The 13779-nt window shown below is 41.6% G+C and overlaps 1 protein-coding gene across 3 annotated transcripts in view; it reads left to right on the top strand.

Moving 5' to 3' along the window:
- atp7b (ATPase copper transporting beta) overlaps nt 1–2825 on the top strand; it is a 146849-nt gene extending 144024 nt beyond the window's left edge. For all 3 annotated transcript variants that reach the window (XM_039745225.1, XM_039745226.1, XM_039745224.1), the window contains one exon: nt 909–2825. In XM_039745225.1, the coding sequence (XP_039601159.1) occupies nt 909–1143 (235 nt within the window). In that variant the 3' untranslated portion in view covers nt 1144–2825. The remainder of the gene's footprint in view (nt 1–908) is intronic.
- Nucleotides 2826–13779: the final 10954 nt, after the last annotated feature.

Genomic DNA, 13779 nt, shown 5'->3' with positions numbered 1-13779 from the left:
TGGCAAAGAGTAAACTAACAGGTGTCTGCAGCAAAAATGAGCAAAATGACTTGAAGCTGTGCCTGGTACAAACTAGGCTTCACCCACTAATGGGATACAAGGAGTCAAAGTTACTGCATTTCACAAACATTTGAAAAAATGAAGATCGGCAATATAGGTCCGTGAAGTATCATTTTATGAAAGTTTGAGGTTGCAGATTTCAAATATGATGATAATTTGGATATTAGATTGTTTTTGCTGGTCCTAGACGCCTAAGAGCCACTCTCAGAAAGATAAAAATGACAAATTTCAAACACAATAACGTGAGATGTCATTTTAGACTATTTCAAGTTCAGTGATTACGAATGTGATGTTATTTTTATTTTTTGATCCTTTACTAGGAATCTAGCCCTCTATCATCTATCAGAGGATGAAAATGGCAAATTTCAATTACAATTGAGAATATTTAGACTTAAAACATTTAAACTGAGGCACACATTTTGCTATTTCAAATGTATGACACAGCTATTCTTGTCTATTATGTATTTGTACCTCATGAAGTACACCATCAAATTTCTTATGAACTCCCAGAATTAGAGCGGCTTATGCTAAAATATTTTTTTTTTTTATGATTATAACAGTCAATGCTTTACGAAATTGTATTATGTTTTGATAATTTTAATAGAATTCAATTTGAATGGGGAAAAAAGTTGCAAAGCTGTGGATTATAAATGGTTTCCGGTAACTGTGTTTTCATACTGTCATTGTTGGTTAGAGACAACATCTTTGTCCTAGGTTGGGTATGTGTGCAGAATAAACACATATAACTGGCTTTTGGCTGTAATTTCCTTCATAGAGTGTAAAATAAGAAAAACAGAAGATTGACAGAAATGGGATAATGCATGTCTTTCTTTTTCTTTTAATTCTAGCTACAAGAAGCCAGACCAAGAGAAATATGAGGCTCGTGCTCAAGGTCGCATGAAATCCCTGAATCCTTCAGAGATCAGTGTGCATGTTGGGATGGATGACCGGAGACATGATTTATTGACATTAAATTATACGAAACAAGCATCTCTGGCTTCCAACTACAAAGACTCAGTAGAGAATAAATATGACAAGTGCTCTTTGTTGGGGAGAGACAGTGATGGAGAACAGATAGTCTAGGACAGCATGAGCAGGGACCCAAAAATACTCTATCACATTATGTTCACAATTTATCCTGTAAATGAAGAATTAATTTTTTTTCTCAAATTCTTCAATTATAGTATCCACATTTTGTGGAATGTAGTCCAGCAAACTTTGAATGGGACCACTGCTATACTTACTGTTCTAAGCCTAAAAATACATTGCAGTGTCAGCAGCCATTACAAAATACATTTTATCTGTTTTTCCAGTAAAGTGACATTTACTTCATTAGGCAATGTGTAAAACATTCTCTCTAGAAAAATATTATCTGTAAGTAAATACTTCTTTATCCAAAGATCATAATCAATGATTAAACTGAATTAAAGGTGCAAATTTAAATGTTTTCATAAGAATAAGGTTCTAACCAAGTTTACATTTTGATTTCCAAGATATAAAATTAAACTTAAATAGGATTAAAGTATGGAATGAGATATCAAAAATAATTTTACTAAAACTATAATTAAGGCAAAACACCATGTCCATGATATTTCTTTCTTTTCCTCTATTTTTTTGAGGAAAACTGTCAACAACAAACCAGTTAAATAGAACTTCTTGTTTTAAGGGTAGTCAGTTAAAGTTAAAATTATACTTATTCAGTTTAATATATACAATATTGTAATCTCTTAGAAATGAACATACGGAACATATAATTTTGTTCACAAACCTTTGATATTTTTGTTTTTTTTAGAAAAAGTTGGTACAGTGTTAGTGTATTTTATTGACGCCACTTGGGCACTTAAAGATGTGAAATTAAAATAATAGCCCTGTAATGTTCATTGTTCCTTAAAATTATTATTTGCTAAATTAGTAGAATTAAATTTGTCATATTTAACTACCTATGTTTGTGTTTTTATAAGCTAAGAAATGTATCAGAAATTCAAATTTTTTTTTTTTTTATTATTATTTTTGTATAAGATGCACATTGTGCCAGTGGTTAGTGTTGCTCATCAGGGTTTGATTCTCACCTCAGTCACTGTCTGTGTCTCACTTTCCTGCTCACACCGTATTTCCCCAGGTACTCCTGCTTCCACCAGTATCCTGTATTTTTTAACTAGCAACTCTAAACTGTCCCAGTGGGCTGTGCACCCTGTGATAGACGGGTGTCTGTTCCATCCATTGCTGACTGATGCCCTCAGCTCCTTGCATCCCCTTACTAGAAAGAGTGGGTTCAGGAATGGAAGAGTAGATGGTGCAGTGTTAGCTGTAATTTCAGGTTTGGTTTTTTTCCATTTGTCTTTTTCTAACAACAGTGTGATGTGTTTTTTATGTTATTTGCACAAGTTTCCGGTAAAATGTGTTTACATGCAAACTCTTAATTTATAATGGGCCATTTAAAACCTTAACACTAAAGGCAATATATAAAGTATGTACAAAACAATTTGTGTTATTATATAATAAGGTAACAAAAATATTGTCCACATTACATATCTACGCTTTTAACAGTTCTGCTAATTCAGGATTGTTCTATATTGGATGTGTAATCTTAATTATTCACTGACAGTGTTGGAATTTATAGAAGCTTTTCTTAATTACTTAAGAAGATTTACTATTTGTGGCATTGTGAATGTATTTTTTGTTTGTTAAGTTGAACTTAATGAAATTTATAATGTTTCATATGTATAAAAAAATGTACAGCCAAAATATGAATTCATAAACTCTATTTAAATGTACCAAATAAATATATTTTTAAGAAATCCATCTTCATGTTTTCTTTTATCAGTGCACAATATACTTGATAAATTATACTATTACGATCCTAATTCTAATTCTCCCAGGCAGTTCAAAAGTTTGCTTTGTTTGATGGGGGTATGCGCTGGATTGGGTGCAAATGTAGCGGGTGACACCTTGGCACCAAACAGGAACAGTGTAAGGTTTTTTTTACAGTGGCTGGAGTACCAAGCTTGCTACCAATCCCCAGGTTTTCCCTGTAAGTTGGAGGACCTGCTTGCAAGGCAGGATGCAGATTATCGTCATACCCAGGACAGAGCAATTGCAGGTTAAGGGCCTTGCTGGAGTCACTTTTGCATTTACGGGATTCGATCCAACAACCTTCTGATTGCCAGCACATATCCCTGGCTTGTGGAGATTCCCTTAATGTTCAAAAAGAAAGAGCTTTAGATGTGACTCAGCTTTTACTAAGCAAAATTTGCACTGTTGCTAATTCATATAGTCTGAGCACCACATAGAGTATAGCTGTATTGTTTTTATAGCTAATAGAACAAAATATCCATCCATTATCCAACCCGCTATATCCTAACTACAGGGTCACGGGGGTCAATCCCAGCCAACACAGGGCGCAAGGCAGCCCACCGCAGGGCGTGCACACACACCAAGCACAATTTAGGATCGCCAATGCACCTAACCTGCACGTCTTTGGACCGTGGGAGGAAACCAGAGCACCCAGAGGAAACCCACGCAGACACAGGGAGAACATGTAAACTCCACGCAGGGAGGACCCGTGAAATGAACCCGGGTCTCCTAACTGCGAGGCAGCAGCGCTACCCACTGCACCACCGTGCCGTAGAACAAATATATTTAGTACAAATATATTTAGTGCTGTATTACAGTATGCCACGCTTACTGTGTGTTTTCTGCTGGAAGTTCTCAGTTACATTTGACCTTGCATGTCTGAATGGGCCATCTTTAACTCGAATAATCTTGGGGGAGCTAGCTTGGTGCCAGATGTTTCTAAGAAATGCAGAGCAGTGATGGCATACTCAAAACGAGTGTTCTCTCTTTACATGTTCCCCACATTATACACAGATATCCATCAGTTCTTTTGTTACTGGCAGTTGGACTTAGTTGCTCACAGAAAGCATGACATAAACCAAATAGACCTCATCTCTAAGCCTGTTACTGAAGTATTTGTTTTATCACCACTCCTTTAGTCTTTATACATTAATGACTGTGTTTTACATGTTCAGTCCTTCCGAGTAGTAAAGTTTGTTGAAAATACCCCTATTGATGGGCTGATCCCAAGTTCCGATGACTGTGCTGTAAGGCAAAGCAGGAGGGAATAATGAGGCAGTTCATGACTCAGTCGAAGCTCTTGCCTGGCTAGGATGCTACAGATGGCTGGAATTGAGCTCTTTGGGAACAATAGTCCCCCCAGGACACCAGTGGGCAGCAGCCACATTCTGTTGAAAGTGTTAAGGTTTTTCGGACATGTAATCTCTGTGGGAACAGTAGTGACCTGAAAGCCCTTTCTGATAGGCTGGAAATACTCCAAGGATTAGCCTTATAGGAGTTCACTTCTCTTTATTCAGGTGAGCTTGGAATCAGGAGAGGAAGAGAGAAAATGGCTCACCTGATGAGGAGGAAAAGGAAGGCTATGGGGTCCAAAGGTGTTGTTTAATATTGTATGTAACTTGTGTATGTGGGGAAAAGACACCAGTAGTCAGACTGGAGGGATACAGGAAGACCCAGAATGGCATAGTCTTTTTATAGCTTTTATATTTGGTTTAGTCCTTCTGTTTTGCCCTCCTTTGTTTACATTGATACCCTTTCTAATACCTATTTAGACCATCTTGGTGTTTTTGAATATTGGGTCTGCTCCAGAGCTCCCCCCATTCTGTCACAGTGAATTTTAGAATAAGGCAACTACTGTAAATCACATGACACAGCAACAATTTTGCGTCAGTTAAATGCAATAAAATGCAACAGACACTCCAACTCTTCACCTGTAATGTGGCTTAGAGCTTCAATTCTTTCATTGAGTACGTTTTGGAAACATAAACAAGTTTATCTTTTAACACTTTACCGTAAGTGTCCCAATAAATAGTCATTATTAATACTGTTATACATCAAAAAATGTTCATGTTTGTTGAAGTTACTGAGAGGCAGAGGCAAACTTTGCATTACAGGTTTTTAGGGTCGTTATTATCAAGTGTACAGAGTACTGCAAAATTCTTATTGGCATGTGCAGATCAACTTGCAACAAGGCACTATGATTAGTGAGCATAACAACTACTGTACATCTCAAAACTTTGTCTTCTTTACATGAAAAATCTCAGAGCACGCTTTATTACAGTGTTTGGTATTAGGATACAGTCAGATATTGTTCACATAAAAAAATGTACAACATATTGTACATTAGAAGTGCACTTGCATTTGCAGTACTAAAGAAAGAAATGCCTTTGGGAGAGAAGTCAAAAGCCATTGTGATTTTAGAATTATTTTGTTGACTGGTTACATTTCTACTTTTATTTTTTTAAGCTTTCTTCTGTGTGCTTATTATAAATGTATTTTATGGTATATTAAACATGAACAATTTTGAATCCATTTGAGGATTTGATTAAAGGTTCTGGAATGATGATCGGTAAAATGCAGCAATAAAAATACTTTGTACATATTGTACATATTTGTACATACAAATTCTAAATGTGTTTCAAAGTCTTGTATTATGTAATGTATGAGAAAATCTTCTCTCCATATAACAAATATGCTAAAGCAGGTCCCATAGTGCTGACATCAAGGCTTCATTTCGCTCCAAAAGTCTACTCATATTGAGCAGCCACTCTATAATATGATAAATTTTAATTGATTGTAGTTGATGTTCTTTAAATATGTATTTAATTTATGCTTGAAATTCGAAAAATTCAATCGTATGCAATCTGTATAAATCAAAATTTGTGTTTGCCAATCACGCAAAACTGGCTGAATTGATTTTCACAAATTTTGCATATACGTTGTAATTGGTCCAACTTAAAACATTGGCAGTGTCACGTATTAGGGAACGGGTTAACCCCGAAAACAGTGCCAACACAGGGACTGCAGTTGCTATCAAGTAGTATGACTGTGTTTTTTTTGGTCTCATCGTGGGTTGTGTTTAGCTATGTTGAATTTCCAAAAGGCAGTTTTTCACTTTTTTTTAAAATCTGGACCATTTTCTGATAAATATACAGGGGTGTACAGTGTTAGAAGAAACTATCCATTCTTTTCACCACCAGAAAACTTCTAAACAGCTAAATTCCCCTCAGGGTTGTAAAACTTCATGCAAAACAGTTTAGAGTAAATTATTCAAAACTGTATGCGAAAAGAATCTCCGCTGTTTTGCTCACTACTATCTATTATATTAGGTTGTTAATATTTTATATAACTTTCAGCAGGAGGTTTGGGTTGTCAGAGAAGGACAGTAGCAGCATAGTGTGTATTGGTCCAGCATACAAATAGGAATTTTATTGCAGAGTATAAACATGAGCATAAATCTGAAATGAACTGATGACACTTCATTCTTTATTGTACTGGAGATGTTTTCTGCAGTCCATGGAATCAATTATTCAATAAGCCATCCAGTCTATTACACCAGAAGGTACACCATATACCCAAAGGTCTATGGACAACTGACCATCACACCTGTATGAGCTGGTTGGACTTCTCATTCCAAAACCGTGGGGATTAATATGGATCTGCCCCACACTTTGCAGCTATAACAGCTTTACCGGGGAGCTTTCTACAAGATTTTGGAGTGTGTCTGTGGGAATTTGTGTCCATTCAACTATAAGGTCAATTGTCAGGTCATGTATTGATGTTAAACTTGCAGTCGGTGTTCAGACATCTCGTGGTACATTTTGTATATGACATCAACCTTCCTCCTAGTACACTTCTTTAGCCATTTCAGTAGCTCCCTTCGTGACATTTAAAACAAATGCTTATATATTTCATTGTGTACTGCACACTAAAATGCGTAACTATTGTTACCTGTGAATTATTTTCTCATACCTGGTGGTCAGATGCGTATTTCATGAGTTGCTGCATTTGCTTCTGTTGTTATGCTGTCCTGAAACTTCTCTACCTGAAATGTGTCAATATGCTGCAGTTTCACAGCCCAATTTTCAGTAAAACCATCTGATTTTACTCATAGCCTCCTGGGATTTTCAGCACCCCGATCACATGCACCCTTGGTCTCAAAGGTACACCCTTTAAAGTAGAGGATTCCCAGACTTAAAGATTTTTCTGTTTTGTTCTGACAGAGTTAATGTGCTCGCTATGCAAATTGTTCTCTGCATTAAGCTGCTAGTTACTGACACCTCTTCACTTCAAATTAGGGAGTACTTTATGAAAATGATAGTGTCATGGCAGGTGCTGCATCAGCAAAGAGGAAAATAATTACAGTAATTAGTCTTTTGTATGCCAAGGAATTATTGTCAGGGAAAAAATACTTTATCTTGGTTAATACATATGCAGCTGCTATTGTCTTTGTGTGTAGCCCTAATGAAGGTGTTGTTTTAATTCTTTGAATCACATTCAGAGCCCACAGAATGTGACAAATGCACTGAGTCATCCCACATGGAGGTTCAGGCAGCTATGAAAATGCGTGTATCAGGTCAGTGTGGACAATAAGGAGATCGACTACAGTATATATGTGATCAGAGATGTATTTAGGTATATATGGCATGGGGAAAGATGACTAAATAAGCAGTGAAGGCATTCTTGAACATCCTGTCTAGCTAATGGTGTATATTCTCAGATTTGTTCTCAATGGTGTATACAGATGTGGCCAAAAGTTTTGAGTAAAATAAAAATATTAATTTTCACAAAGTTTGCTGCCTCAGTTACAGTATACGGGGCTCACAACCCCAAACCCTTTAAGTGCTTCTTGTCTTTTATCCACAGTGGCGTAGTCATTTGGATAAGGACAAACCCGAACAAGATGACAGAAGGGCAGGATCTCAACACGGTGCTAAACACCTTGGCCACCGAGTTACAAGCGCTCAAGGTGGAACACGCCACCACGAGGGTGGAGCTTGCTGATGCGAGGAGACAACTTACCGCACCAGAACTGGTAAAGCCGGAGCCTAGCGGCCGCCGCCTCCTCCTATTCTTCCACTGTCCGAGGCGGACAACATCGAGTCGTACCTTGCAATCTTTGAGAGAACGGATCAATGGCCACATGCGGAGTGGGCTGCTATTTTGGCCCCGTACCTGAAGGGCCCGACTCAGCGGGCCTATCACGACCTCCCTGAGGAGGAAGCCGCCCAGTACACACTCCTGAAGGCAGAGATCTACAAGCACTACGGCTTAACCTCCGACCAGCAGGTGAGGGAGTGGTGACATTGGCAATTTGACCCCAATGGCCCGCCTCGGGCACAGGCCTTCAAGTTCTGGGGAAAGATTGGGCGCTGGCTTTCGCCAGACGTCAACCAGGCTCGACAGGTAGTCGAGCTGGTCATATGCGAGGCGTTTATTTACGCCATGCCAGATTACCTCGCCCAGCAGGTCCGGAGACATGCGTTCAAAAATATGGACGGCCTTCTGGAGGTACTTGAGTGCCAGCTGGCGGTAAACCGACACGGGGAGGTGGAGAAACCAGTTCGCGGGGTCCAACAGGGACGAGTGGCCATGCCAGAGGCCACCCACCGCGGTCCAGAAGCTCCGGCTAAACCACGCGACAGAGCCCCCTCCACGCCGCGCTGTTTCAAGTGTGGTGAGGTGGGGTACATCATCAGCTCCTGTCCCGTGAACCAAGAGCCGATGAACTGCAGCTGGACTCTGGGTGAGAAGTAGTGTTCACCTGGCGGTTAAAAGTACGGGAGTGGTGTTGGTTAATGGGCATTCAGTGCTGGCATTGTTTGACTCCGGGAGCAACATTACCATTGTTGCTCGCCGTTATGTTCTACCGCGACAGTGGGCTGCTCCGAACTCCAGGGTCACTTGCATACATGGGAAGACCAGGTCACATAGGTCCGCTTACTGCTACATAACCTCGAAAGGGGAACCTAAAAAAATGTTTGTCGCAGTGTTGCCCGAACCCCCTTCCGGTTATATTGGGACATGACTGGTCAGAAAATAAACGCGCTGGGACAGTCACCACTCCGGAAACCAGGTTGGGTCTGATCATGGAGAGACAATGTCCCCTCCCAGCTGCTACCACGCTGTGCACTTCGGCAACTACGGATGACATGGGAGAACCGTCCTCGGCGGCGGACCCCAATCCGAAAATGCAACCGGATGAGGGTCCATCACGAGAAGACGTGCCTCCTGACCCCCTAGCCAGCGCGGAGTATCAGTTCCGCTTCATGCCGGCTTAATTTAAAAGAGAACAGTGGAATGATGATTTCCTGAAGTTTGCCCGGAATGCGATAGTATCCGCGAATGACATTTCGTTAGCTGATTCCACGGCACTGGGACCCCACTTTGTACTGGAAAATGAATTGCTGTATCGAGTTGCAGAACATGAAGGTGAGGTACGGAAGTTGTTGCTAGTCCCGCGGACCTACCGGCGGCAAGTGTGTAAACTAGCGCATGCCCACCTCGGGGCTGAAAAGACACTGGAGAGGCTAAAGCTCCGGCTTTATTAGCCCGGGATTAACGAGGAGGTCCGGCGCTTCTGTCAGTCCTGCCCAGTCTGCCAGTTGCGCCAGATTCCCAGAAGGGACCGTGCCCCTCTCGTCCCGATTCCCCTTATCGACTTGCCATTTGAACGGATCGGGATCGATCTAGTGGGACCCCTTGAACCTTCAACACGAGGCCACAAATATATTCTGGTAATGGTCAATTATGCAACTCGATACCCCGAAGCAGTTCCCCTGCGAGCTGCCAATTCCAAGAACATCGCACGGGAACTCGTAGCCCTCTTTGCCCGGGTGGGTATACCTAAAGAAGTCCTCACGGACCAAGGTATCCCCTATACTTCGGATACGTTCAGGGAGGTTGCCAAGTTGCTCCGCATTAAGCATCTCAGGACGTCTGTTTACCACCCTGAGACTGATGGGTTGGTGGAGCGTTTCAATCAGACCCTGAAACAGATGCTCCGCAAGGTAGTCAGCACGGAAGGTCGGAACTGGGACCAACTTTTACCCTTGGTGCTTTTCGCTTATTGGGAGGTGCCTCAAGCTTCCACCGGGTTTTCCCCTTTTGAGCCTCTATATGGAAGCCAATACCGGAGTATTTTGGATGTATTAAATGAGGGCTGGGAAGGAGAGGCACTTCCCTCCACTAATATCCTAGAACATATAGCGCAGTTACGCGATAGGCTAGAGAAAATTAGGCCATAGTGACAGACCCCGGGGTGGTAGTCAGGGAATGTCCCTATCGCCTCCCGGAAGTGAAACGCACAGAGGTGGAGCTAGAGGTACAACGTATGTTGGATCTGAACATCATCGAGGAAAGCCATAGCCTCGGTCCAGTCCGATCGTCCTTGTCTTTAAGCCGGACGGCTCCTGGAGATTCTGTAACGACTTCAGGCGTCTCAATCAGGTCTCCAAGTTTGATGCCTACCCCATGCCCCGGATTGATGAGTTGCTCGAAAGGCTGGGGACGGCCCGCTTTCTGACTACCCTGGACATGACCAAAGGGTACTGGCAAATTGCCTTAACGGCATCCGTAAAAGAGAAAACCGCTTTCAGTACCCCTAGTGGACACTGGCAATTCAAGGTTCTCCCATTTGGATTGCACGAGGCGCCAGCAACCTTCCAGCGCCTGGTAGACAAGAGTGTTACGGCCCCACCAGTCCTATTGTGCCGTCTATCTGGATGACGTGGTCATTTTTTCCGGCACCTGGGAGGAGCATGTATAGCAGGTTTACGCCGTCCTCCTGACGCTAGCGAAAGCCGGCCTCCGCATCAATCCCCGAAAGTGTTATTTTGGATTGAACGAGGCCAAGAACTTGGGTTACCTGGTAGGGGGAGGGCTGGTGAAGCCACAGTGTACTAAAGTGAAAGACATCCTGGAATGGCCCTGTCCGGTGATCAAGAAGCAGGTGCAGGCCTTCCTGGGATTAACAGGGTATTATTGCCGGTTTGTACCTCGTTTTTCCGAGAGGGCAGCACCCTTGACGGAGTTGTCAAAGAAGCGGGGCCCTTTTCATGTGGTGTGGAATAGCGAAGCGAAACGAGCATTCAGTGACTTAAAAACAGCCCTTAGCTTGGCACCTGTTTTGAGAACGCCTGACTTTTCGCGTCCCTTTCTCCTCCAGACCGATGCTTCGGACACAGGCCTTGGCGCCGTGTTGAGCCAGAGTATCGATGGTGTCGAACACTCCGTCATGTACCTGAGCCGGAAACTGTTGGACTGGGAGACTCGATATGCAGCGGTCGATCGGGAGGCCTTGGCCATCAAGTGGGCAGTAACGTATCTGCAGTATTACATCCTGGGTCGGGAGTTCACCTTGGTAACGGACCATGCCGCTCTCCAGTGGAAGGCTCTACATTGGGAGTCGCGAGGTGGTTTTTGGACTTGCAGCCCTACAAGTTTACGGTCACTTATCGCCGGGGTGGCCTGCAGGCCAATGCTGATGCCCTCTCCCGGATCCATGACCTCTCGGTTCGGTCCGCCCAACCCGTTGGGTCTTAGCTGAAGGGGGTCATGTCACGCATCAGCGCATCGGGAGAAGTTGAAGGACCCGACGCGCATCACGGAACAGCCAGCCAGGTGACGAAGGCAGCGTACTAACCTCTCTCTCTCTTGTTCCCTTCTTCCCTCTGGTAACCCTATGATGACGTCGATCTCCCATACTCCACCACGCCTTCCCAGAAACCATCACGACTGATTTCCGGGCCATCCCTTTAAAGTGTCCCTCCAACCCTCCATTTTTGTCTTGTAATTTCCATGCTATTTTGTCCGGAGAAAAGAAAGACCTTTTTGTTACAGTATACGGGGCTCACAACCCCAAACCCTTTATGTGCTTCTTGTCTTTTATTCACAATGGTAAAGTGTGTTAAGAGAATTACATATTTACAATATACTTGTTCTTTCAAGTTCATAATCACATGGAAAAGGCCCAGAATAAGACCAAAGGGGAATTAATTCTGCCTTTGTTGACTGAGAAGCAGCACTGGTGACATTCATCCAATATTTCCGTTGAAAGTGGGATATACTAAACTGAAGAGATACCTCAATGTGTTTCAGACTGCTGAATCATTCATTTGGGACAGAAATTACAGGTAAAACTGACAGAAACTATCATGCTCTAAGTGTCTTTTATTTTTCTTCTTTCAGTCATTTAAATGATTCCATATCTGTTGAGCAGTGTTTGCAATGCTTGTTCCTTAATCTTGTTCATTTTCCTTTGATAAATAATAATAATAAATAATAATAATACATTTTATTTATATAGCACCTTTCCCATGCTCAAGGTGCTTGACAGAGTCACAGAAAGAACAGCAGGTATATGTAACACTAGATACAAATATTTTCTGCATAGAACACTAAAACAGATAAATACAGGATATACAAAACATTTAGAAAAGCATTTAGCAGATGATAAACCAGAGTAAGACACTAAATTCAATACTAGAAGAAAGGCCTGAATAATTAACTTCACTTGTGATATAGCACACACACAAATTATCCTGAGCATCTGAAAAGAGACGTAAACTGAAAGAAGGGGCAGAATGTCAGTTTAAGCTAAAGGCTTTCCTGAAAAGATGAGTTTTAAGTTTTCTCTCTGTTATATAAAAAAATCCTGGGATGAGATGAGACTTTTTAGCCTGGGACAAGACGTGACATTTTCATAGAGATACTTTCTAGTGCCACAAGACGAGACTTTGCTGCAAGAGATTTAATCGTGCCCGGGGCCAGAAATAAAAGTCAAAGAGTAGATGACAAAGTAGAACATCGTAAAGAATTCAAAAACGTTGGTGCGATACACATACAGAGCAGGTTAGAGACAATGAAAGTACTGTACTAAAATTCAAAAGTCGCAGAAAAATGAGAGTAAAGATCACATTAGGGCAAACAAAGGGAAATTATTACTCAGTGAAATAACAGAACAGCGAAAAGAGATTGAATATATTGTTTTGATTTAAACTTTAAGTTGGAGACTTGTAGATCGTCTAATTTGTGTTGCCATCAGGGAAAAGTAGTGTTTTTTTCCCAATGAAGAGGCGTATCCGTGAGAATTAAAAGATTTGTTGTTTGGTGAAAGTAAAATCCACATACGCGAGCGGCAGAAGTGCGAAGTGGCTGGCACATAGCGCAGGACGGGGGGTTGGTGAGCGAAACAAGCAGGGGGCAAAGCCCCCTAGTTTTTTAAAAGGATGAAATAAATCTACTGAACTTATTAATTTTGGGAGGTCATTCCAAGTCTGGGTGCTATACAGCTGAAGGCCCTGCCACCCATAGAGTGCAGGTTAGGGTAAGGCACAACATAATTGCCAGAATCAGTGGACCTTAGTGGGGCAAACAGGACCACAGTGATGGAGAAGGTCACTGATGTAACAACAACATTTATTTATATAGCACATTTTCATACAAAAAGTAGCTCAAAGAGCTTTACATAATGAAGAATAGAAAAATAAAAGACACAGTAAGAAAATAAAATAAGTCAACATTATTTAACATAGAATAAGAGTAAGGTCCAATGGCCAGGGTGGACAGAAAAAACAAAAAAAAAAACTCCAGACGGCTGGAGAAAAAAATAAAATCTGTAGGGATTCCAGACCATTAGACTGCCCACAAATGTAGTCTGGTGCAAGGGCATTTAAAGCTTTGTAGGTTAATAATAGAATTTTATATTCTATCCTGTAAGACACAGGGAGCCAGTGAAGATAAAGCAGCAGGATGGGCGTTATATGCTTGCTGTTGCTGGTTCATGCAAGGACTGTTCCAGCAGAGTTTTGAATCAATTGAAGCTGTGATATAAGATTAGAAGATGCACCTGCCCATAGGGACTTA

This window comes from Polypterus senegalus, chromosome 2, assembly GCF_016835505.1.
Source record: "Polypterus senegalus isolate Bchr_013 chromosome 2, ASM1683550v1, whole genome shotgun sequence".
Lineage (NCBI taxonomy): Eukaryota > Metazoa > Chordata > Cladistia > Polypteriformes > Polypteridae > Polypterus > Polypterus senegalus.
The sequence above is the reverse complement of the archived record's forward strand: the minus strand, read 5'-3'. Positions and strand labels throughout refer to the sequence as shown.